The sequence below is a fragment of the Vespula vulgaris genome, chromosome 1, assembly GCF_905475345.1.
Source record: "Vespula vulgaris chromosome 1, iyVesVulg1.1, whole genome shotgun sequence".
In the NCBI taxonomy this organism is placed as follows: domain Eukaryota; kingdom Metazoa; phylum Arthropoda; class Insecta; order Hymenoptera; family Vespidae; genus Vespula; species Vespula vulgaris.
The window spans coordinates 4,760,620-4,786,121 of NC_066586.1; the positions used below are offsets into that span (position 1 = coordinate 4,760,620).

General features: G+C 38.2%; 1 protein-coding gene across 20 annotated transcripts in view; it reads left to right on the forward strand.

The window, feature by feature from the left end:
- LOC127071423 (rap guanine nucleotide exchange factor 2-like) overlaps nt 1-25,286 on the forward strand; it is a 115,972-nt gene extending 90,686 nt beyond the window's left edge. For 11 of the 20 annotated variants that reach the window (XM_051010742.1, XM_051010717.1, XM_051010689.1 and 8 more), the window contains 16 exons: nt 8,659-8,760; nt 12,823-13,035; nt 13,122-13,474; nt 13,546-14,007; nt 14,103-14,395; nt 14,465-14,768; nt 14,868-15,099; nt 15,225-15,529; nt 15,639-15,823; nt 15,918-16,129; nt 16,215-16,446; nt 16,546-16,845; nt 16,976-17,293; nt 18,728-18,844; nt 22,543-22,785; nt 24,759-25,286. In XM_051010742.1, the coding sequence (XP_050866699.1) occupies nt 8,659-8,760; nt 12,823-13,035; nt 13,122-13,474; nt 13,546-14,007; nt 14,103-14,395; nt 14,465-14,768; nt 14,868-15,099; nt 15,225-15,529; nt 15,639-15,823; nt 15,918-16,129; nt 16,215-16,446; nt 16,546-16,845; nt 16,976-17,293; nt 18,728-18,844; nt 22,543-22,785; nt 24,759-24,790 (3,903 nt within the window). In that variant the 3' untranslated portion in view covers nt 24,791-25,286. Of the gene's footprint in view, nt 1-4,164; nt 5,962-8,658; nt 8,761-11,397; nt 12,037-12,822; nt 13,036-13,121; nt 13,475-13,545; nt 14,008-14,102; nt 14,396-14,464; nt 14,769-14,867; nt 15,100-15,224; nt 15,530-15,638; nt 15,824-15,917; nt 16,130-16,214; nt 16,447-16,545; nt 16,846-16,975; nt 17,294-18,192; nt 18,845-19,557; nt 20,638-20,804; nt 20,958-22,542; nt 22,786-24,758 lie in introns of those variants that run through there. The other 9 variants (XM_051010757.1, XM_051010733.1, XM_051010782.1 and 6 more) reach the window with 8 other exon arrangements.
- The last annotated feature ends 216 nt before the right edge of the window (nt 25,287-25,502 follow it).

A 25,502-nucleotide genomic window follows, 5' to 3' on the forward strand; every position in this document is an offset into this window, starting at 1 on the left:
AATCGACCTAGATCTTTCTTTCCTTCGTGCGTCAGCTCGATGCACCTGTGATCTATGATCTAGTAGTAAACGTCGGTTCCACGACTCCTACGATAGACTTTATAATCCTTGTCGTCATCGTCATCGTTGTCGTCGTAATAGTCGTAGTTGCAGCAAGAAACTGAACTTGCTCGACTGATTACAGACTGCGCTTACGTATTAAGGATAGTTCGTATCTCTTGCTCGTGAATTATCCAGACTAGGATAGTTTCGCATATACATATGTATGTACGAGAGTTCCTGTTCTGTAAAATATTTCCCTTTTTAAATCACAAGTTTTATTTCGATTCCGTATATACTTTTTTTTTCATATAAAAACTAATTCTTGTTTGATCGTCAAATAAAGATTAATACTTGAATGATATTTTTATTAATTTATTGATTAACAACGTAAAACCATTTTCAAAGGCAATACGAAGAGAATGATGATAGAGAATACGAAGATAATTATCACGTGGAATTTTAGTGGATGGATATGTATATATATATATATAGGTATAACGTACATTGTTTCTTAACTAAAGTAACAATGGATAGCCATAGATCGGATAACCGATTAGTGATTTTATCGAGCCATTAAATTAACCACGATCGTTTCCATGTTTTACTTTCTAATCGTGATTTTGAAACGAATTCGATCGAATTTAAAATAGTTCCAGATGGATATATCTCAAAGTTTATCCTTTAAAAACTATGTTCTATCGAATATCTTTTCTATATTTTATCTTTTACAATACCATTTGTGATAACTCAAATTCGTCATTTTTCTTGCGACATCGAAGCCCTGCTCCGTGCGAGCGTGACCCTTGACAATACGTTCGTAGTATATGTATATCGACATACATACATACATACATACATACATACATACATACATCATACACATATAATATATATATATATATATATATATATATATATATATATATATGCTAGAAGTGGGCGAAGCACGTATCTGGTTATGTATACATACATATACATACATGTTTTCAAGCATACGCACGATATACGATACGGTTCAAGTACGACCGATATCGACTGTATCTATTCTTTCTCTTCATCTCTCTCTCTCTTTCTTTATAAGAGGAAGAAGGAGGTACAGGTAAGACACAGACGAACGAGTTTACACATATGCATTCTTGGATCGTGAAAACACGCTCGACTTTCCATTCATGTTTCTTATGTTCACACGCGAGAATTGCTCGCTCTGTCTGTTCTTTCTCCGCCCAGTACCACTCCCTCCCACCCTTCCACCCTCCCACCCTCTTACCTTCTTTTTCTCGAAGAGTCAAAGCGCAAATAATTCGCATACGAGTCGCGTATATCGTATTCTTGATTCTTAAATTCGATCGAATGGCCATATCTTCGAATCAGTTTAAAAGTCGATTGTCGATGACTTTCAAAAGTGTCCTTTGCGATACGATTTAAGAATAGATTCGGTTTCGAACGAAACGTGGAAAGATATCGACATTTGCTTTACAGATTCCTAACCCGTTGCATTTTAATGAGCTAAGACCACTTTAATGCGCATCTTCATCAACTTCTATTCAAGTGCTAAATATATTCACGAAGTTTTCGCATTTACCAGAGACGTTCGATACTTTTCCTTAAAGTGATTATGAATTTTCTTTCTCTCTCTATCTCTCTATCTCTCTTTCCCTCTTTCTCTTTCTTCTTCGTATTATCATACGGTGTGAAAACTTACAATTAAGTAAATTAGTTGACAAACGACAACAAGGAAAATGAAATGATGCCTTGGAACATCGCTTACCAGACACTGTGTTGTCTACTTTCGTACTTTCCTCTCTCTCTCTCTCTCTCTGTTTGTCTGTCTCTATCTCTCTTTCTCTCTGTTATATCTTCTTCTCCCTTACTCTCTCATCGCAGTGATTGCACGTAGAGATTACATAGAGCTCTGGTGCACGCGACAAAGGGAGAGTGAGAGAAAAAAAAAAGAGCGAACATCCGCGAAGAAGATAGCGAGCTTATCGCTAACGTTACGCCGGACGAGCGACACACAATCAACGCCAGTCGCTTTTCGTCGGTCGATCAACGCGCACCACTAGACTTTACGAATTCATTTATTTTCTCGCGTTATCCTACGCATTCTACCTATTCTCGATCGATCGTTTCTTCTATCGTGAGAACCTAGTGCGTCGAATGATTCGCGATAAGATCTATACGACCATCGATAAAATAAACTTTGGATTATGACGAACCTTTTAGATTCGAGAAGCGTGAGAATGATTCGTTAGTGATTTATTCTTCTATCTTTTTATGTATGTGTGGTATATGTTTGATATATGTGTCAATCTCTGTGTACGTGTACGTGTATGTGTAAACGTAACGTCTTTCAAATTTCTTGCAAAAATTTCTATTGAAAAAAATATAACGACGTGAAGAGAGAAAGACAGAGAGAGAGAGAGAGAGAGAGAGAGAGAGAGAGAGAGAGAGAGGGAGAGTGAAAGAAAATTAGTCATTATTTCGAAATTCTTTCGCAGTGAATCTGGTTGGGATTCTTTGTCGCTTTAGTAGTTTGAAAATTTCTAAGTATTAACTGGACCATAAAGAATTTCAAGCCGATTCCCTTAAGGTCCCTTCACGAGGGTTACCTACTATTCCTAGAGAAACGAGAAGCCTTCTTTTTATTTCGGCACGTACTCTTCTAGGAAGTTTGAGCTTAGGGATCGTTTGGGTTATCGAGAAACGAGGAAACAATTTCTCAATTGCGATTTTGTTTGCTTTGCCAATCCTTGGACCTACCGCGATCGTTCTCGCAAACTTAACCGCTCTATTGCTCAACGGATAACGGGATTATGGGATTCAAGGATATTTCTCTTACTATATATTGCTCATGTGTGTATATATATATATATATATATATATATATATATATATATATATATATATTTATCTTTGTTGCTTCGATTAATTTTTATTTATCTCTATAACCATTTTCAAAATCGTCTTATTTTATAGTTCTATTCCTTTAGTTTATTTATTTAATTTATCTTCGTAATACAAAGTATACACGCAAATGCATATCCACTAGTTCCTTTTCTTTTTTTCCTCTTTTTTTTCTTTACTCGATTTCGCAGTGAAGGGAAAATAAAGCGTTTTTGCGATAGGAACAGAGCAACTTTCTGTCGTTTTGCCGTTTCTCTCATTCCGGCATTTCACGGATACTTTCTTACAGTCGGTTTTTAGGGTCGCGCGTGACGCCAATGGTGTCGAGACGGGCGACTGCAGGATGAACCGAAAATAAAGTAGACGGGCGCCGAGAGAGCAGTGCGTATGAATATGCTCTATCTGTCTCTCTCTCTCTCTCTCTCCCTCTCTCTCTCTCTCTCATTTTCTTCCTCTGTCTTTTTCGTTCTCTTTCTTCTTCTCTTTCTCTATCTATCTCTCTATCCATCTCTCTTCAACCCCTCCCCGTCGTATACGCCTCGCGGAGGTCCGACGGGAAGAAATTTTTAGCCCATGTAGATCCTCGAGAGAACGAGCCCCTCTGCCTTTTAACCAAGCCATTTCATAAGCAAACGAAAGAAATGGTAAGTTCGTGTACCGAGGTCGCGTTTAAAACGTTTCATCGTCATTTCGACGAAAATGGCCGAGAAAGAAAGACAGAGAAAAAGAGAAAGACTTTTCAAGAGACATCCAAGTCTTGCAGAAATTCTATGAGCTAGTGTAATGTAAGATACTATTCGTTTTTAAGAAACGTCGATGTGTGCTCGGAAACTTGGCAAAGTCTCTATTTGCAAATTTATGAATTCATAGGTTCACGTATCTAATCTTAACATCGTCAAATCGTAACGTTGCGATATCTTAAGCTCAAAGATTCACTAGGTCGTTGGGTCTTTAAATTTTACGAGGAAAGTTTTTCATAACGTTTCATTAACTAAATGATTCCCAGAAATCACGTGTCATTTTATCGAAGCCCACGGCGAAACTTATCCTTGATACGACCTGATTCACTTGCTTTCATTCGGAACAAATCTTTCTCGATTGTAAATCACGTTAATAATAGGATCTCTCTCTCTTTTTTTTTTTATACTTTTTCACATAATTGGATTCCCTGTTGTAGTTGGATATAGTAAAATAATCGATATCCGTTTTTCTGCTAACAATGGATATCTTTGGTATTTTTTAAACCATTATTGAAAAGATTCGTCTTGATTATTTATCTTTTCTTTTTTTAAAGCTCTTTCTCCGACAAAATGACGATGGAAATTTCTTCTTCTTCGATCGACGATATACAAGACATAGAATAAGAAATTTGTAATTTGAAATCCAGGACGAATGAAAATTTCAATAAAAAGGGAATTGCGTTAAGCGTAGAACATCGCGCGCGATCGCGTTATAATCAGCGTTTATTATCTTATTATAGAATTTATATAATTCATATTTTGTGATCAAGCTCGTAACATAGAATTTTTCGTCTATTACTCTCGCTAACAAAGTTATCCAAAGATTTTTCATTATCTAAGGGATACCTCTTTTACGGTATGTAGCTACATAAATAACCTACACCGAGAGTTATTTCTCCTCTTTCTTTTCTCATATATCGGTTTTACGCGATCTATCTCCTCTACACTCGATCCATTGTCTCCTTATCTGCATTTCTTATCTTAAAGATTCTTATCTTATAGGCTTAACGGATCGTAGAATATTCAGGATGCATCTTGAAAGGGATTTTTAAAAAGAACCTAGCTTCTTCTCTCCGATCGATCTTCATTTCCTTTCTTCTTTAATACTTACAAATTAATTCATACAATTTTCAGATCGAGATCTAAAAATGAGATTCTTTATCTTCTCGATGATACGAAGGACGACGACGAACGTAGTCCCTATATAAATCGATTCAAAATTTTTCGAACGATCGTATATACGACACAACACGATACGATACGATACGATACGATACGATACGATAAGATCGTCGAGAGAAGATCGAACGATCGATCGTTTTCGTCGATCCTATCCGATATTTCCTCTTATCAGTATCGTTGAAATTTTCGAAAGACTGATGCTCGGTAATCGTAAAGATGAAAGTTCTTAGTCACCGCTGCTCACGAGCTTATTTCTAGTCGGCGACAGCGCGTCCGACGCCGTCGAGCCGATCTGACCCACGACGAAAAGGAATGATACGAGGCGTACGTTACTGCGTGTGTAGAGTCACGTGACTCGACTCGGTCTTTGGCCCTCTTAAGAATCGTGGACGATTCAGTTCGCCGGCGCGACGCGCGACGCGTGGATCTTTCAAGTCTTTCCATTTATCTCTCTCTCTCTCTTGATCTCTTTCTCTCGATATATCGTTATATCGTTTCATCGAGTCGTTTCGATTCGATGGAAGAAGGTCGTTCTCGAAATTGTCCACATCTTCGAACTTGTTTTTGCTTTGAAATAATATAGCGGGGCGTTCATCGCGAACGAATCAAACGTATTCTCTTTCTCTTTCCTTCTCTTTCTCTTGACGGTCGTATGATTACGAATAGAGAAGAGAAAGAAAGAGAGAGAGAGAGAGAAAGAGAGAAAGCTAACGAGCTAGGACGATAAACAAGAACTGTATATATATATAATATACAAGTGGAAGTTTTGAACGATATAAGAAGGAAGGAGAACGATCGGTGAATTATATATAGCGAAAAGTGTTTATCTGTGTTACGATTCGTCTTTTATTATTATTGGAGTGAAACGATGAATGGAAAAGAAAAATTCATGTGCTGTGATACTCTCTTACGTTTCTGACGAGTGTACGAAGATTTGATTAAGAATTGATACGAGGTAACCGAAGTTAACGAGATGTTGAAATATATGAATCGGACTGGACGACCTCGAGTCGTGGTGAGGAAAAGGAAAGGACGGTCGTTGTCCAGAAGCTGGCCTGGTACACCTAGGACTTTGTCCATCGCTTCTTCCGAGGTAAAAACATACACAAAAAAAAAGACAGAAGAAAGATAAATAGAGAATATTTTCAAAAATCATTTCTCTTCGTCCCTCTTTATTTCTTTTCTTTCTTCTTTTTTTCATTCATTCCGACGAATTCCACGTAGATATTTAAAACGTTTATAAACGATGTTTAGTGACAAATGTAAAATACGATCGTTCTGTTTAGATAGAAATAAATATAATAAATGAAAAATACAAAATATTCCGGTCTTTACGTTCTTCACGTTCGCGAGCAGATAGGAAGAGATGCAATGGTGTTCGCGCGCGTACGCACCGCAACGCATACATACGTATGTAAACGCCCACGTAGCTCTGGCAGGCCCACGCAGAGCACGAGTAACGATGGGAACAGACGGAAGACAGCAAGGATGAGGAGGAGGAGGAGAAGGAGGAGAAGGAGGAGGAGGAGGAGGAGGAGGAGGAGGAGGAGGAGAAACGTTATAATGATTATTTCTTACTCGTCGCTTGGATACTTTGTCGAGATGCATCGTTTTTAGAAAGATCTTTGTCTCTCTTTCTCCTTATCTTTTTCTTTCTCTCTCTCTATTTATCTTTCATAAAGATCGATCTTCCATCTTTGAGATAAAAACGTAAACGTGTTAGGAATTGTTATATCTCTGTCTATAGGCTTTATATCATGATAAATTTTATTACGATTTTATATGCATTAACTATATACTACTTGCTTTTTCTTTTTCTTTTCTTTTCTTTTCTTTTCTTTTGTTCTCTTTTTTTCTGTTTTTTTTTTTTTTGAGATAGAAAATTTAATTAAATAATTTCCATAATATTCTCGTTATATATTTTTATTTGATGATATCCATTTCTTTTTTTTTTTTCTTTTTTTATCGTTTTCTTTTTGCTTTTCAAATCGTTTTGCTATAACGAACATGAGGAAAAGCTTCGGCGAATTCGTCGAAAGCTCGACGATACTTTATCAGGTTTCGATTATCGATATTTTATTGGTGTAGAGAAATATCGTAGTTATTAACGATAACTCGTTCGGCCCCTATCCGCTCACGCGGCCCCAAACAATAATTATTTATAATTCGTGGATTACGTAATGGAAATGCATGCACATTTTTCCGTTGGTTGTTTACAAATTGCATCACGCTTGCGCCTCTTACTCGGTCATTGCGATTGCATTTTCGTAGCGTGTCCGATGACGTAATCCCTACGAAATCGCCAATAAACGCGATTGAAATCGCACAATTTTCATATTCTTCTCTTGCCATGCGTAATGGTAAGCTTTTCCATCGAAATGTTGTGTGTATGTGTGTTTATTATGATTGTTTATTTTTATTTTTATTCTGACAATTTAAATGAGTTTTATCGGGTTCGCGTACAAATTATATTTCATTATATACATTCGTTGTATTTACTATCAATTACACATACATATATCGCATCTTTTTTAGTTTGCTACGTTAACAAAAAAAGAAAAGAAAAGATCGACTATTATCAAAGAAAATATCTATCGTACCGTCTTCTTTAAAAAAGTTTATCGAGAAGATGTCCTTAGAGAAGACCGTGCGTGACCGTGCTATATTATATGTGTATGTGTGTATGTGCATATACATATATATATATATATATATATATATATATATATATATATATATATTAGGCGTATATTATAATTAAGAACGAACGACCTTTTCCATTGTAATTTTCGCGTGGACGTTGTATTGTTTCATACCGTAGCTAAACATTTATGCTCCGCTGGCGACAAATAATTTTCGCTTTTGCGGAAATCCCTTTTCTACATACATATATATATATATGTATGTATATGTATCTCTTTTCTCATACGAGCTCTCGTCATCATCCGCCCGGTGAAACTATCTTTCGCTCCGAAATTGGCTAAATATTTGTTCGGACAATCGAATCACGAGGGAGCGGTTCTTTGAATGGCGAGTATAACCAGCGTATCTGCCGGAAGTCCGGCCTACGAGTTCCGGCCCGAAGCACGTATACGTCTCTCGTTGTCTCTTGCTTTTTCTCTTTTTCTCTTTCTCTCTTTTCTCCCTCTCTCTCTCTCTCTCTCTCTCTCTCTCTCTCTCTCTCTCTCTCATGATTCTTCTTTTTTTTTTCTATTACTCAACTACATAAACTGCGAGCCATATAACTGTCATCCGAAAAAACCGTCGTCGTTGCAACCATCGTACACAGTGATGCGGAAAGAGTTGATGCAGCTGAGCTCCTGGAGCTTCCATTAGCGGCAGGTGGCATGATCGTGATATAGATTATCGAAGAGAAACAATGTTTGTGTGTGTACACACACACACACACACACAAAGGATATATTTCCGATATAGTCCGTTTCAAAATGAAATGTTTATTCCGGAAAAAATGGAGAGAAAGAGAGAGAGAGAGAGAAAGAGTTCCGGTAGCCGTTTTTACGATAACGATTTAACGTAGATTACATACGCGAGAATTCTGTTCGCAGATATGTATATATGTAGTTGGAATTTTTCCGATGGAATTACGGGAAAAAAATGATGAAAAGCTTCAACATTTTCTTTTTTTTTTTTTTTTTTTTAATGTTTGAGAACTTGGTTGACCTATGTATTTATTTTCAATTTAAATAGTGTGTATATATATATATATATTTCTTGTTCTTTAACAATTATTGAATTCATTCTTTCTTTCTTTCTTTTTTATTTATTACAGATCGATTATCCAGAGGTCCATGGAGGAGGAAGGATGCATCGGCCACCGCATCCACATCCTATAACCGACCATCGTCAGGTCAACCTGGTCTTCGACGACACGGTAGATATACAACCTTTCGATCTTTCTGTTTTTCTTCGAAAAGAAAGAGAGAAAAAAAAAGAAAAGAAAAAAGGATGGGCGTTTGAGGTTCCTCCTTGGCTCCATCAAAAGGTTACGACCGATCGATCGGGAACCTTTTCCGCGTCGACGTTCGATATCGCCCTCTCGTTTATTTCCATCCATTATTTTTTTTTCCTCGAGTCTTTACGAGATCATCCGATATTGCGTCATAGAATGTTACACATATGCATATATGTAAGTAGATACATACATATTTAGGAACGACGAGGATGCGGACAGGTATGTGATTCTTTATCGACGACGCGTGTGTGACGCGTGTATCCTCGCCCACGTGCTAATCGTAACTCGCAAAAATTTGTCATGCGTTTAATGTACGTGTCACGTGCCTTTTTCATCATACTTTTATTTGTACGTGTGTATGTACGTATGCATATATGTATGTATATATCTATGTACGTAATATACATGTAAGAAGAAAGAAAAAAGGGGTCACGTGTTCGATAATTACATTTTTTTCGCGTATACTATAATGTATCCAAGTTCTTTCATAATTTTCCATAAACCGCATCGATATCGGGCATGTTTTCGAAGGAACCATTCATTCCAAATAATTTGGTTACAACTTCGCGATTGACATTCTTTCACGATGATGCTCCAGATACGACATTCCTCTATAGAGAATGTATACGATATCGTCGTAAGCTCGATGACGCATTCTCAGCATAGTCCTGTCGAAGGACCCTCGGTATGTTCGGGCGTGCAAATAACTTGGAGAAACATTCATTCCCTCGGCGCCATGACGTTGTTTAAAAAAGGAAAAGATAAAATAACCCTACGAGATAAAATAAAAGTCGTTCGTTTCTTTTCATTCAGATAATTTTTGACGATTCGATAAGTTCTTCTATTTCTCAAAGAGAGAAAGGGACAGAGGGAAAAGTGAGCAGAGACGCGAGACATAACGGCTCGTATAAATCATACGGCGCTCGGGCAGTGGCCTTTGAGCGTTCATTCTTCGAGCTGCTGGCTGCTGGATGCTTTGAGCGGACCGGTGTACGTTCTCTCAATCTCTCTTTTTCTTTTTCTCTCTCTCTCTCTCTCTCTCTTTCATTCTCTTTCTCTCTTTTGCTTTCGTATCCATCCTCTCTCCTTCTCGCACCTCCCTCAAGCAGAGCGAGCGTCGATTGACCAACCTCGGCTTTCTTAAGCTCCTTTCACACAATAGCATTTGCCTAGCAAAGAGTAACTCTCTTTAACTTCCGACGAAAGACTATCAAGATCAATTCAGGTGTTGTTATGTTGCGTTGTTTTCTTCAACAAAACTCCTTAATATAATCAAGTTTCTCTAATATGGCGACTGACGTATAAATCCCTTGATAATTCTCGATAGCTCTTATTAATTTCTACGAATCCAATTTTATCAGCTACGTGATCGTCCACGAGATATCCTTTCTTCGTACGCGTTTGTATGCGTTTGTAAATCGATCTCTCTCAGTACGGTTTATTCAAGCATAGTTCGTTTTCTTTCTTTCTTTCTTTTTTTTTTTTATTCTTTTTTTGCTATTATTGATAAAAGAAAAGAAAAAAAAAAAATGGGGAAGCAATCCAAGTCATTATTATCGTCGTCTTCGTTCCTTCGGTAACTCGTCAATGTCCATGAACCTTGATTGAAAAATTATTCACGCGAGAGTCGAACTATCGACGAATTCATCGTTATGATGGACGTACCAGAATTCGATCGGAAGTTTTAAGTGAAAAACTTTATGTCGATGCAGTTAAGTTCGATCGACGTTCTCCCAATGAATTATCGGAATTTGAAAGTTGTGTAATCCGTTTATACTAAAACGAATATATCCTTCGTGCGATAACTTAGTTTTTTACTCGAAAGGAATAGTCGAGAAGATTTTCTTCGAGAAGAAGAAAAAAAAAGAGAGTGAAAGACACACACACACACAGAGAGATAGATAGATAAATATAGAAGGGTGTTATTACATTCAGAAGTGAAAGATAGAGGCGTTTCGAAGAAAAAACGACAAAAAAATATCTATTGCTATCGCGAGCCCGCAGAATGTTCGGAAGCTACAGGTGGCACCCTCCTTTAAAGGGCACCCCCCGTTGAGACGGACCTGAGTGGCCAATACTCTCGTTGGCCGGGTCACGTGATCTCCCGCGCTCTCGAAGGGAATGTCAGTGAATGAGGGTGGGGAGAGGGGCGGTGGTACGGCAAAGAGTAGGAGGGGAAGGGGTCGAGAGACGAAAACGTAGAGAGGATGAGAGCGACCAAGTAGCAGCTTCTCCGTTCCAATGAGACAGTTATACACGCTTCAGATGCCAAAACTATTAACTACGTAGTGACACGGATCGATATATTGCCTCTCTTACGTTATTGCCTCCCTTATTTCACAACAGTATCATCTGCTCGTTCTGTTGCTTTATCGAAGCACTCGAAAATATTTATGGACTGTATTCACGTATTAAAAAAAGAATTTCTTTTTCTTCTTCTTCTTCTTCGTAGGAGTAAAGAAAAAATAAAAACGAAGGAAATAGAATTTCGCGTAGTATCTCTTTTCCTGGAAAAGAAGAGAGAGAAGGAGAAAGCGAAAGAAAAAGAAGAAGAAAAGGAAAAAAAAAAGGAAAAAGAAAAAAGGATAATACGATCTTTTCTCGAAAGTCTGCTTTACCGATTTTCCCGCCTTGGCATGCCTCGAAATTTCCATTCAGATGGCGCGCGCGCGCTCTTACGAAGCCGAAAAGCGTCGAAGGTGGCCGAAGTCGATCGGTCGCGTCTCCGAAGGAAAGGAACCGCAGTCCCATGTTCGCTGCACTAAGTCGACGGCCTGTGAGGCCACGATACTACTACTCGCGCCACGAGTTGTACGGAACGCGCACAAAGAGCCTTGTCTCTCGTGGGTGTGTATCGGGACGGTGTTCTACCGCGGGAGAAAAGAAACGCGTATGGCATCGATATTTTTATTGTCGTCATTCCTTTCGTCAAGGGAAGAACGTTTGAGAATAACAAGGACGCGTTAGAGTTTACGTCGGAGATGTCCACGCTTCTCGTGGATATCTCTTAAATCGTTTAATCGTGAAATAACTCGATAGTGTTGAAAAGAAAGAAGGAGGAGAAGGAGAGTCGTTTAATAAGAACGGACGGCTTAGTAGCTGTCGCCTTTCACGAGGAAAAAGGTCGAGTTCCTCGCTCGAGTGGAAAATCATCGTCGATACGAAAACACCATGGATGCCTTCGGCATGTATCAAGTGAGTGTGATCGAAGTGACCTCGTAATTAGTCGATCATACGACGAATCTCTGCGAGAGACGTGACCGTGATGATGGTACGGCGAGGCACGACGGCGTTCCTCGAGATGACAGATGTCGCGACGTTTTGTTTGGACACGCGCGCCTGTATGCGTGAACGGCGCGTCTGTACCATCTTCTTCTCGTTGCATGCGTGATGTCATGTCTTTACAGAGACCTAACCTAACATGTGTAACACCAGCTCATCCCAATCACGCCCATTCCTGGTATTTTCCTTAACGTGCCTATGGCATACACCATGAAAAAAAATTTTACATCCTGACGAGACCACATGGTTTACGATATTAATTTTCCAGAGATTATGCCTAGTTTGACAAACTGTTGATCCATCGATACGTTTGACAGATGGAAAGTAGATAGGAGAATTATTCGCTTCCGTAGATTTCTTATTTATTTTTTTCTTCTCTTTATCTCATTTCGATTTTACGATAGAATTTTTTTTTAAGCAAAGTTATCCCTTGCGATTCGATTGGATTAGGATTTATCTGTTATTTGCGAGATAGGACATAGTTCACGATTTCTCGATGAAAACAATCTCGTAAACAGTTTGTTTTACCTCTTTGGTACACGAGTGATTGAAGCGTAAAGAGGAAAAAGCGTAAACGAAATTAGTGAAATTTCTTTGCTTCTGTAGAAGAGAGAATGGATATAATTTTATATTCGTATTATACGTTCTTTGGAGATTCTTTGAGATTAATCGTTAAATGTTATATAATTGTTTTTTCAGTTTTCACAAGGCCTGACAGGTAGGCCGGAGCTGTATCAAAAATCCAATAGGAGTAGTCATTCGAGTGATACGAGTTCTGCGTACAGTGGCTCAGATACAATGACGTCTGTACAAAGTTCTTTGGATGCGGACGCAGACGAGGTCGATCTCTCTGGCCTCGTCGAGTCTATAGTAGACAGCGACGAGGAGGAAGATCTGGCTGAGAGTATGGACGTACGTATTGTCCTTGTAATATCTTTTTCATCCAAATAGTTTTGTGTAAGAGTTAACATTATTACGAATGTTCTTTACTTATTCAGAGTTTGAATGTTCGCGATGCTGTACGAGAATGTCTAGAAAAAGATCCCGTGGAAAGAACGGAAGAAGATATAGAGACACTTTTAGAATTTACACAACAACTAAAGGCCTTCACCAATATGACACTTGCTGTAAGAAGAGCGCTGTGCGCTGTTATGGTATTTGCAGTGGTTGAACGGGCTGGCATGGTTGTGTTGAATGACGGAGAAGAACTGGATAGTTGGAGCGTACTCATTAACGGTACTGTCGAAATTGAACACAGTAACGGCGAGGTGGAGCAGCTTCATCTTGGAGATAGTTTTGGAATCCTGCCTACCATGGATCGACTTTTGCATCAAGGCGTTATGAGGACAAAGTGAGTGGATCAAGTTAGAAAGAATAATTTCGTTATGTCTTACAGAGATAAGAACGAGACTTTTGTTTTAGATGCGATGATTGCCAATTTGTGTGTGTCACACAAGCAGACTATTTTAGAATTCAGCATCAGGGTGAAGAGAATACGAGAAGACACGAAGAGAATGGCAGGGTGACGTTAGTTACGGAATTACGAGGCGCCTTGGACGGGGGTGTACGCCGAGGTCATGTAGTGATTAGAGCAACGCCCGAGCGCTTAATGCTACAACTTATCGAAGAAAACAGTATTACGGATCCCACTTACGTGGAAGATTTTTTATTAACTCATCGAACTTTTATCGATAGCCCTTTATTAGTTGCGAGCCAATTATTAGAGTGGTTTGACCAAGCTCAGGTCAGAGATCGTGTTGCGCGCGTTGTATTACTTTGGGTAAATAATCATTTTACGGACTTTGAAACGGATCCAGCTATGATGGAATTTTTAGAAGCCTTTGAAGCTGGCTTAGAAAGAGAAAAAATGCAGGGTCAACAGAGGTGAGACGATAGTTTATCGTATCATTATCGCAAGTGTAAGATTGTATAAAATTTTTTGCTAAAAGTAATATATATCTTTCATCGGAAATTTTTAGATTATTAAATATAGCCTGCGCGGCAAAGGCAAGGACGCGGAATGTAACATTAGCAAGGCCTAACAGAGACGAAATTCTCCACTTTAGCATTTTAGGTGGTTATGAAAGGGGTTTTGGAATTTTTATTTCAAAAGTTGATAAGAGATCGAAGGCTGAGGACGTTGGTTTAAAACGTGGCGATCAAATTTTGGAAGTGAACGGGCAAAGCTTCGAGCATGTTAATCATGCCAAAGCGTTGGAAATTCTAAGGAGTTCCACTCATCTCAGTATCACTGTAAAATCTAATCTTCTCGGTAAGCGTTTGCGGAAATAATTACGCTTAAATATAGAACATGTTTGAACATTCGATTATATGTGTGTAGCTTTCAAGGAAATGCTCCAAATGCCAGACAATTCTCCAAGGCCAAGAGGAAGGGCAAATAAGCCAGAAATTCCTAGACTTCAGTCTGATCCACGCGCAAGACTCTCTACTCACGTTGATCCTATAACTCCAGTAAATCCCTTGAATCCTTTAGTAGGTGGGGTTCATCTCTTGATAGCAGATAGTAATGTTTCTCCTTGTAAGGATGCTAAAAAAGAGCATAAAGGATTTATGACTCTTGGACCTAAACGGAGATTACAAAAAGCACTTATGAAAATGAATATACTGCCAAAGAATACAATCAAGTTAGTATTATAAGATACGCGTGCGATATATACTTCATATACATGCTTCATTTAGAAAATATTTGTAAAACTGGATGATTTGTCTTCTTCGTTTTACAGCGATGGTGTGCACTTAGATGATCCTCTCGCTCCACCACATACACCGCCAGGAACGTGCGGTTCACAAACCACAACTAATCTTTATCACTCGAAAAGTAATCCAGATCTTACATCATTATATTGTTACGATGATCTTAGAGCACCGGATTATCCGGAACACGTATTAAAGGTTTACAAGGCTGATCAAACTTGTAAATATCTTCTCATTCACAAAGAGACAACGGCGCACGAGGTAATTTGAGTTATATCAAAAAGAATATCGCGTTTATATAATGCGATTGGTTTTCATATCGGTCGTTTATTTTTCTTTTCCCCTGTTTCTTTATTTTTTAATTTTTTTCTTTCTTTTTTCTTAAGGTGGTAATGCTCGCGCTACAGGAGTTTGGTATCACCGAGAGTAGTTCGAATTTCTCTTTGGCGGAAGTGAGTGTTGGCGAAGGTGGGATGATTAAGCAGCGTAGATTACCAGAGCAGCTGCAAAATCTTGCAGAAAGAATCGGTTTAAGTTCGCGTTATTATTTAAAGACTAACGGTATATCCGAGACTTTAGTAGCGGACGAGCAAGCGCCGGAACTTATCCGTGAATCTCAAGTACATTTTCTACAATTAAATGCTGTGGAGGTAGCCATCCAATTGACTCTACAGGATTTTAGTATATTTAGGTGAGTTATCTTTATGAACTTGTCCAGCTTTTTATTATTATTATTATTATTATTATTTCCTTTTCCTTTTCTTTTATATATTACATCAGATAATCGTTGTATTTTACAGACAAATCGAATCTACAGAGTATGTGGACGATTTATTTGAATTAAAGAGCAGGTACGGAATACCAATGCTCAGTCAGTTCGCGGAGCTAGTCAATAGAGAAATGTTTTGGGTCGTTACGGAAGTTTGTTCCGAGCACAATCTTGTACGCCGTAGCAAGATTATAAAACAATTTATAAAAATAGCTCGTAAGTTTTCTTTATAAACCTCCGTGGGCGTACTTATACGGACTTGGGTATAATTGAAATTCCTGCCTCAATTGTTTTTATCTGATCCCATTAGGACAATGCAAAGAATGTAAAAATTTTAATTCGATGTTCGCAATTGTATCTGGTCTTGGTCATGGCGCGGTGTCGAGATTGAGAGCATCTTGGGAAAAACTGCCAAGTAAATATCAGAGATTATTCAGTGATCTACAAGAATTAATGGATCCTAGTCGCAACATGAGTAAATACCGTCAACTAGTAGCGTCCGAACAAACGCAACCACCGATCGTAAGGAATTATTATAATGCTTTAGAACGTATTTACGAAAAGGTTGTATCGTTTAATCGATTATATTTCTCTATGAAACATATAGATACCCTTCTATCCTGTAGTCAAAAAAGATTTGACCTTTATTCATCTGGGTAACGATTCTAGAGTAGAAGGTTTGGTGAATTTCGAGAAGCTCAGAATGATCGCGAAGGAGGTCCGAACGTTGACGAATATGTGTTCGTCTCCGTACGATCTGTTGACCATGTTGGAAAGAGGTGGACAACCACCGAGTTCCGCGATGGTAGCATTGAATCAAATGACAACGGGTAATCAAGGTATATAACAGATATAGTCTTTGGAGAGAATTTAATTGATTGTGTCACGTTATCTGTTCGAGTATGCATTTGCAAATAAAAATCCGTACAAATGTATAGGTGGTCAAACAGCAACGGTCAAACGACGTAAGAAGTCGGCAGCGGCACCGAATCCGAAGAAAATGTTCGAAGAAGCACAAATGGTTCGAAGAGTAAAGGCATATCTCGCGAACATGAAAGTGATTACCGACGAGGAACGATTGCACGCTCTTTCCGTCGATTGCGAACCTCATGCCGGTGCTGTCGCCATTGCTGCGGCGGTACCACTCACTGGAAGCCGGGGGAGAAGGCATCCTTCTCCTACGCTTTCAACTACGAGTAGTGCCAGCAGCACGAGCGAGGGAAGAAAGAGCATACAAGGTCGGTTGTCTTTATAAAATGATCGAAAATGTCCTTGATTGCGTCATTATTTACATATCTACGTATCTATCTATGTATCTATCGTTCGGACCTATCTAACGGGACCTTAACAAAGTTTCATTTTTCTTAGGTACAAAGTTCGGAGCTGCCTCGCCTCAGGCAGTAAGGAAGATGTTGGCTCTTTCAGATCCTCACAAAACTCGACCGTATCAACCTAAACATTGTCCACCACCCCTTCCAGTACCTGGATTGGCATTGCACTCTAGCGGACTCGAGCCGAGTCCTGGTGCACCGAGAAGAGTCGGTTCCGGTAGTAGAGTTCCGATGCACGAAAGATCGCACAGTGATACACCTTCGAGTTTACCACCACCTGTCGATCTCAGTGCCGAGAGTAGCAGTGTCACAAGTCTGAGTAATCTTCAACCATTACGGAAAACCTTAACGAGCGGTAAGTTCGATCTTTCGTATCACTTCGAATGGTTTGGAACGAGATGCTGCCGAGAAGTATTAGCAAAGTAGACGTTCTTTTCGTATCTTTCACGCTATTCGAAATTTCATATCGTTCGTTTATTTCATACCTTCGCCGATTCTAATCACAACTGTCCAAAGTTGCGATTCCTCGTTCATATTTCCTAAATCACATTACATCGCTTACGCTCGAGGAAGCTTTTAATCTAATAACCATTACGTGTAATCGCGTTGGAACCGTTTTACAAACTAATTACCCTATTGCTAATTACGATTTTTCATCAAGTTTATTGGATGATAATATCAAATTAAACCATTGTTCGTTAATAATATAGTTAAACATAAAACGGGTTAATCGATATCGTAGAAAGTTTCTCGATAAATGCGAATGAGAAAATGCGAGTTTGGACAGTTTCGATTTGAAGGTTGCTACTTTACACGATATATCACGGGCATGCATCTCGCGACATAACCATCCACGCACCTTATCATTGCTCGTAACGTACACTTGGTCAGGTCTCGTAACGAGAGGAAGTCCATTTTGTCTGCACGCTGCACAGCCGTTTACGCAATTCATAAATGTTCCATGTTATTTAGTTTCTTATATTCATATATACACACGCATATTGTTATGCCGTATTATTACCGTAGCTCGCGCTTTTTATCGATCAGCCGTTAGGTAACAAAATTACCTCGATCCTTATCCAGAAACGAAGCGTTTGATTTTCTTCGCTTCGGATCCAAAATTCTTTTTCTCTCTCCTTACCTCTCTTTCTCTCTCTCTCTCTCTCTCTTTCTCCCTCTCTCTTACTCTTTCTCTCTTTGACCATGGGACATACGAGGAAACCGCGTGAATTCACGTCTTTCGTTCGTTTCCAGGAGAAAGAAAGATTATTTGAGATGAGAGGCACGCGCGTATCTACGTCAACTTATTAAACGAGAGACGGCTTTGAGATCTCATCGATGAGTATTATATTCATTCTTTTCTAACACTATATACATACATATATATATATATATAGTAGCTGATAAATTAGTTATTAATTAATTTTATTACATCTCGATATTTGCAAATTAGAACGTAGTGTATCTAGTTTGTCGAGCAAATCGAAAGGATCTCTCCACGATCGAGCTTGTCTCTGCCTCTTTGTTAGAGCTTAGAGTAGCAATCGCTTTTATTACATAGCGCGCGCGGTGCGGTGCCCTTAACACCAATCTCTCCGGTCCTCCCCCTGCCCAGGAAAAAAAAGTCGAATCGATAACGTAAAAAGAGCAAACAGAAATAAGAAAAAAAAAGAAAAGAAAGAAAAAAAAAAAGAAAAAAAAGAATGAGCGTTCAGCGGCCGCAGCAGGACGAGACTCGGATATTTCGAACGTGTTTAGTGATGGAAGTGTCTTGGGGACGTGTGCGTAGGTTCGGTGACGAGCAGTGATAGCGGTCACAGTACTCAACTGGACAGTCATAGTGGAAGCAGCGTAGAGGCAGGTGGCAGTCCGCCACCACCGCAAAGACGGCATTCCGCCATGCAAGGTACGTAATTTTACGTGATAAGGAAGGCGAACGATCCTGTGCTCGTGACTTCTTTATCGTCCTCCATTCCGTAGCATCGTGTAGTGAGTATAAAGTATTCTTAGAAACGAGTTGTGGAGCTGTTCTCGTTAGACGAGAGAGAGACTTATTTAACGCCCGGTATATTTCTCTCTAACGGTCCTCTTTCAGTTTCTAACGATTTACATTGAAATTCCGATTGTTTCTCGCCTTTTTTTGTTCTTTTTTTTTGTTCTTTTTTATTTTATATATATATATAATATTTATAGTCCGTTCGTTTATCGTATCATAGCGAAAAATTGTGGTAGATAATAAATTAGTGCACTGTTAGATAAGTCTTTTTCTTCTTATTTTTCATTGATTTAATTTTGTTTTCTTTTTATCGAAGAATTTTCTTCTTCGATCGAATTAGTCCCTTTATCATCATGAAGATTTGTTATAAATCAACGCGCGAACTCACGATACACGTGTCCTCGCATTTTATTTATCTATTCAATTTACAATTTGGTGATACATCTAAAGAGTTTCATCAAAGGGTTGATATATTTTCTTGTAAAAGAGAACTATGATTATTACTTTTGAATTATACGTTTTAATCGTATGTTTCTTTCCTTCTCTCTCTCTTTTTCTCTTTTTTTTTTTTTTCTTTTTAATTCTTATCATTCGGACATTTTCTTTGACGCGTTAATGCGTAGACACGAGTACGAATCGAGGAAACGCGAATGATTTGTAGAAATGTTTTAATTATCAATTTAATATCGATCGTTTTAATGTGTATTATCCTTTATCAAAAGTATTTTCCTCTGCTACGAATCCTTCGTCGAATTTTAATGATCTGGTCGAGCTTTAATTTCGAAGAAACGTATGTCCCATGGCCGTTCATCTTCATTTTCTCTCCTTCGCGAAAAAGTCGATCGTCTTACATATGTATATCTCTGTACAGGATTTATTTTAAATATATATCATCAAATTTACAAGTTTATTCTACGTCTTAGGAAAAAGGTCTTAAAATATACGTAAGTCTTTTCTGTCTATGTGTTATTAAAAGCATGCGTTTCGAATTGTTGTCAACAAATTTTTTTTCCTTTACTCTGCTTTCGAATTAAATTAATATAGTTTCATCATTCATAGATGAGAAACAAGAATTTGATAGAATAATTTAGATATTTTTCACAATTATTTACTACGCATTTTCGAAAGTTTAAAATAGCTAAAATATATATATATATATGCATATTGCTTGTAAATTTGATGACATTGGGGACATTCATTAGCGCGTAGTTCTATTGGTATAATTACTTCGTTAATATTGTTGTAACGAAAATATCGGTAGAAAAACAAACAAAAAAGAAAAAAAAAAATCGTGCAGCTTGTATATTCGCACCTGTTTTTTTTATATAATCGTTTTTAATATATACATCTTGGAAATTCCATAGCTTGCATAAATCGTCGCTTTCAGCTTATCTTCTTCTTTTTTTTTTGTATTTTTTTTTCTTTTTCTTTTTTTTTTTTATGATTACGATATTACCACAACATTCAGCTTTTGTATAGCAAACGACCTGCCGTTTCTCGTGCACTCGAAAAAATATTTTGTAATATATTATACGTCTCCGTCATTTTTATGAACGGGAAACGAAAAAGAGCGCGGCTGTCTCATTTCTCTTTTACACTTGCTCTCCAAAAAGTGGCTCATGCTTCTGTCTGTCTATTTGTGTGTGTGTATATATATATATATATATACATATATAAATATACATGATATATATATATACACACATACATACATGTACATATATGTATACTTGTATATAAAAAAATCCAAGAGAAAAAGAGATTTATAACGTTGAAGAGAAAGAGAAGAAAGACAGGAGAAAAAAATAAAAAAAAAAGATAGATAGTTAAAAAAGAAAACAATCGTATGTGGCCTCTGTGTATGGTGCAGGGTCAATTATGAGAGGTGGTGCTCCACCGTTTCCTCACGCTGTAGCAGTGTTACCTCCGCTTCCTGCCAACCACAACCAGAATCACAACCACAATCATCATCATCACCAACATTATCACGATCATCACCATCACGAACCCCAAACCCCTCAAGGTGAGTCTGCTGCGTCTACCTGCTATCTCTTTCACTGCTGCTATTGCGCTTTATCTTTACTTTCTCGACTTCTCTCTCTCTCTCTCTCTTTCTCTCTCTCTCTTTCTGTCTCTGTCTCATATTCTCATTCTATCATTTCCTTTCAATTCCATGCATTTCATTTCAAATAAATCGCTCTAATGACTGCAACGAATGTGGGCTCGTTCGTTAAAAAAAAAAAAAAAGAAAGAAAGAAAAAAAATATAACTATCTTTTTAATTCAAGGATAGACTTTTTAATGAGCTTAATGATCATTACCATATATTGAAATCGATTTTGTAGGGATGTTTTCAAAGAGCCAACGTGTTGTTCGTTTGCATGCATCATAATGAGCGATATTATAATATGAACCTTGATTGATTGTGAAAAAGAAAAGATGACAAAAAAGAAAAGAAAAAGGTAGCTTGCATAACAAATTAACTATACTTGTATGATAAAATTATAGCTGGCAGAAGAATGCTAGTGCATCCCCATCGCATTATTGCTTTATGTATGTATGTATATATGTATGTATGTATGTATGTATGTACGTATACATGCATGCTTGCTTGCTTGCCCGCGTTTTGCTTGTGTTGCTGGTTGCGTGCTATTATAGAAAATTGCAACGTGTTGCATCTCGGTGTTTTACTGTTTATCTCTGCGTGGTGCATGCTCTCTTCGGTCTCTTTAACGGAATACTAAGCCTTCTTTTCAGGGTACTAACCACGTGGAGAACGGTTTTCCGTGTACGTGTTGGTTTCCTTCCTTGTTTTTTTTTTTCTGTATTTATTTATTTATTTTTTTTTTTTTTATCACTTCTCCTTTCTCTCTTCTATATCTCTTTCTCTCTCTCTCTCTCTCTCTCTCTCTTTCTCTTTCTCTTTCTCTTTCTCTTTCTCTTTCTTTCTCTCTCTCTCTGTTTTGTTGGTCGGACACAACGGTGAATCGTGGCGAGCGTTGGCGGTTAAAACCGCTCGCTTATTCCCGATTTCGATCCCGAGCTAGCGTGATTCCTCTGTGACGACTTTTGTAATTCGATATATTGGCCTATATAATTGAAAAGAACTTGTAACTGTATCAGCTAAATCACGGAACTTCGTGTAAAGCGTCGTAAAGAAATTAACCGGTTGACATACATACATACATGAGAAAATGGCGGAAGAAATTTCTTCTCGTATGTTTACAGAATTGTTCCGTTATCGTTACGATACAAATTTTTAGCGCTCCTTATCGATTTTCTTATCGAGTTTCCTATCCTAGGGAATAAAGTAACGGTATGTAAATGTGAGAAGTATAAAAATTAAAAGAGATCAAGGTCATTACAGTAAGAGAAACACGCTCGACGGATCGATAGATCCCAGTCGCGGATTTGTTCGACGATTCGACATGGTTTCCCAAAGGGTTTTGATTTGATTTGCTGGCGATACTAATGGAGAATAGAAAAAAGAAAAGAAAAGAAAAGAAAAGAATAGAATAGAATAGATAGGGAGTCGTAGGTTTTTGCGTTGTTGTTGTTGTTTCTTTGCTGGTGGTGAGAATCGAGAGAAAGAAAGTCGAGGGTTTTCAGGTTCCGGTCTGGCCGGAGTCCAGGGCCCACCAAGCGCAGGGACAACGACCATTATGACGAACCTTACATCCATGACGACGATGACGTCGAACGCGTCGATGAGAGCCGGCCTGGCCGGCATGGGTGGTAGTCAGTGCCGCCAACCACCGGCTTACAAAGTCGCAGCGCAGATGGCAAGATTACACAGGCTCGGCCGTGCTCACAGCCACGAAGGAGTTACCTATCGGACCGATCACGAAGATGGTACTACAACACACAATCGAATACTTCGCACCCTCTACTTTCGCGCTTCTCTTTTTTCTTACGTAAACAAACGCGTCTACGTGACTGGATACGTTTACTTTTTTTTTTTTTACACGTATCTCTATATTACTCGTGTGTATGCGTTACGTACGAGTTTACACGTAGATTCGTCTATCATTTTTATTTTCGTACTTTCTCATTCACGAGAGTGAATGTTTCTATTACGAATGTATACGAACGTATGTTGTGTGTGTATATATATATATATGTATACATATATATGTATATATATATAAATGTACGTACGTGTACTTTCGTTCTCCTACTCTACATACTCTAAATACGACGACGATCGGCTCCGATCGTTGTTCTCTATTCTTTCTACCTTTTCCATCTTACTCGTGACACAGTTCCGACTTTCTTCAGAGACGAGACATTTTCAGAGCCATTACAACGGAAGGGTAACTTTGGAAATACGGAGGACAGCAGTGGAAAGGCGTTGTGTATCGTTTGCGCCTCGAAGGATTTTTATTTCAATCGTAGTTTGTTTCGTAGAGCTCCGTAGAGATGCTTTGGGCTTGTCCATAGTTATCAAATCTGATTGCCGATTGCAGTTGATAATTATAGTATATATATTATTTATATATATACTTATATAGCGTTAATAAAGCATCATCGAGACGATTGTTGTAGAGATAGAGATAACGTAAGAAACTTACGTTTAATTAGTAGTTTGCGTAAACTATATATTGATTAAATTAACTTATTATTTATTTATACTTTTTTTCTCTGAAACTTTTTTCTTTCGTTTTTGTTCGTTCACAAGGTTACCCTCCGATTACGTTTCACGAAGTCTTCAGTTTACATCGTTATTCAGCTACGATCCTTCATCTTGTTAATATTAATGAACATCGAACAAAATCATTAAAATTATTTTTATAGAAAGGCGAACTAACGTGAGTCATCGATATAACATTACTACGTTATCAATCGACTGCAGAATAATCCAAGAATTTGTCAAGATTATGTTATATGTGTGAAAATGTACCGTTCGAACGACCTCGTACGGTTTTGTAAATAATTCCTCGCTAAACCAAAAGTGTTAAATTGTCGACACGAAATGCTGCTTGCCATAACTCGTTAACGAGAGATTTAATTTTTTATGTTTACTTGTTAATTTTTCTTTCTTTTTTTTTTGTGTGTGAGCATCGTACACTACACCATTGCATCCCATTGAAAGCATCTCGATATGCATACTTATCACGAATAATTTTTATCCTCCCTCGCATCGTCCACCCCTCACCAACAATCGAATGAATTATTCCTATATGATTGTACTCATTCCTGCACTTTTTGCCTTCATATAATATTTATCGCGAAAAATATTTTTCCGCATCAACGAGTATCGTTAACAGGGATATACACACACATATATATATATATATATATATATATATGTGAGCACACAACGAACACATAAGAGGAGCTAATCTCCTCAGTATCGTTTTCTCTCTTACTTGCGTGATGACGCCGCGGCATGGCTCGCTTGCTTGCGCCCAACTTGCACGTCTTTTCCTTTCACACACCCTCCCTAATTCCCTCCCTTCCTCCCTTCCCAATCCTAGCGTCTCTCGATTCGGTCTCGATCATAATTTTCGCATTTATTTATTTTTTTTCTTTTTACTTTCTCTTGTTTTCGGAGACGTGAATACGTAGTAACGGCATAGCCTGTAAAATCGTCCTTACATCCTCTTCCATGTTTTTGATGACGTTTAAAAAGATCGTCGGTCGAAATTCTTGAAAATAAAATAAATAAATAAATGAAAAAAAAAAAAAAGAAAAATATAATAAGAGACGACGGAGATTAAGAAAAAGATATCGAAAAGCATTTTCTCGCGAGGATATACGTCGAGCATTTTCTTTTTTTCCTTCGATCGATCGAAATCGTCTAAAGTCTCTTTGAAATGTTCCAGATGACGAGGACGCCCAAGTGTCGGCGGTATAAACAATCGAGGAGCATGCCGAGCAACGAGACCCGGCCGTCCCATAGTTAATTTTCTTAAAGCAGATTTCCTTTCGTCGGGGATCGAAAAGTCGAGATACGAGAAACGTTCTCGTAAAAAGAACGTCGTAAAGTACGAATTAGGAGGAACATGGCGAAGTTCGAATGGGCTTGGGAGCGATGCAACTTCGTAAACTTTTGTCTTTTGCCTCTAATAGATCTTTAATCGATCGTTCTGACGACGAAAGATGCAGTATCATGTTCGAAGGTACAACGAGCTCGAGATCGTGCGAGATGGATACTGATTGAATCTCAAGATACGTTGAATTCTTCCTCTTTCTCTTTTTTTGTTTTCCTTACGATGGACAGAAAGTTAAAGAAAGAGAGAGAGGCACGGGAGAGAAAGAGAGAGAGAGAGAGAGAGAGAGAGAGAGAGAGAGAGAGAGAGAGAGAGAGAGAGAGAGAGAGAGAGAGAGAGAGAGAGAGAGAGAGATAGAGATAGATAGATAGATAGAGAGAAAGAGAAAAGAAAAAAAGTAAAGGAAGAAAAATGAAAGCACGATGACTTTCGTTGAGCAGTGCAAAGCGCTCGTCTTCCACAAGTGAAAAAGAAAAAAAAGAAGAATGCAAAACTGACGAGGACATTTGTTCTGATGAATAGAAGAAAAAAAAAGGAAAAGATGAATGAATGAATGAATGAATGAAAGAAAGAGAG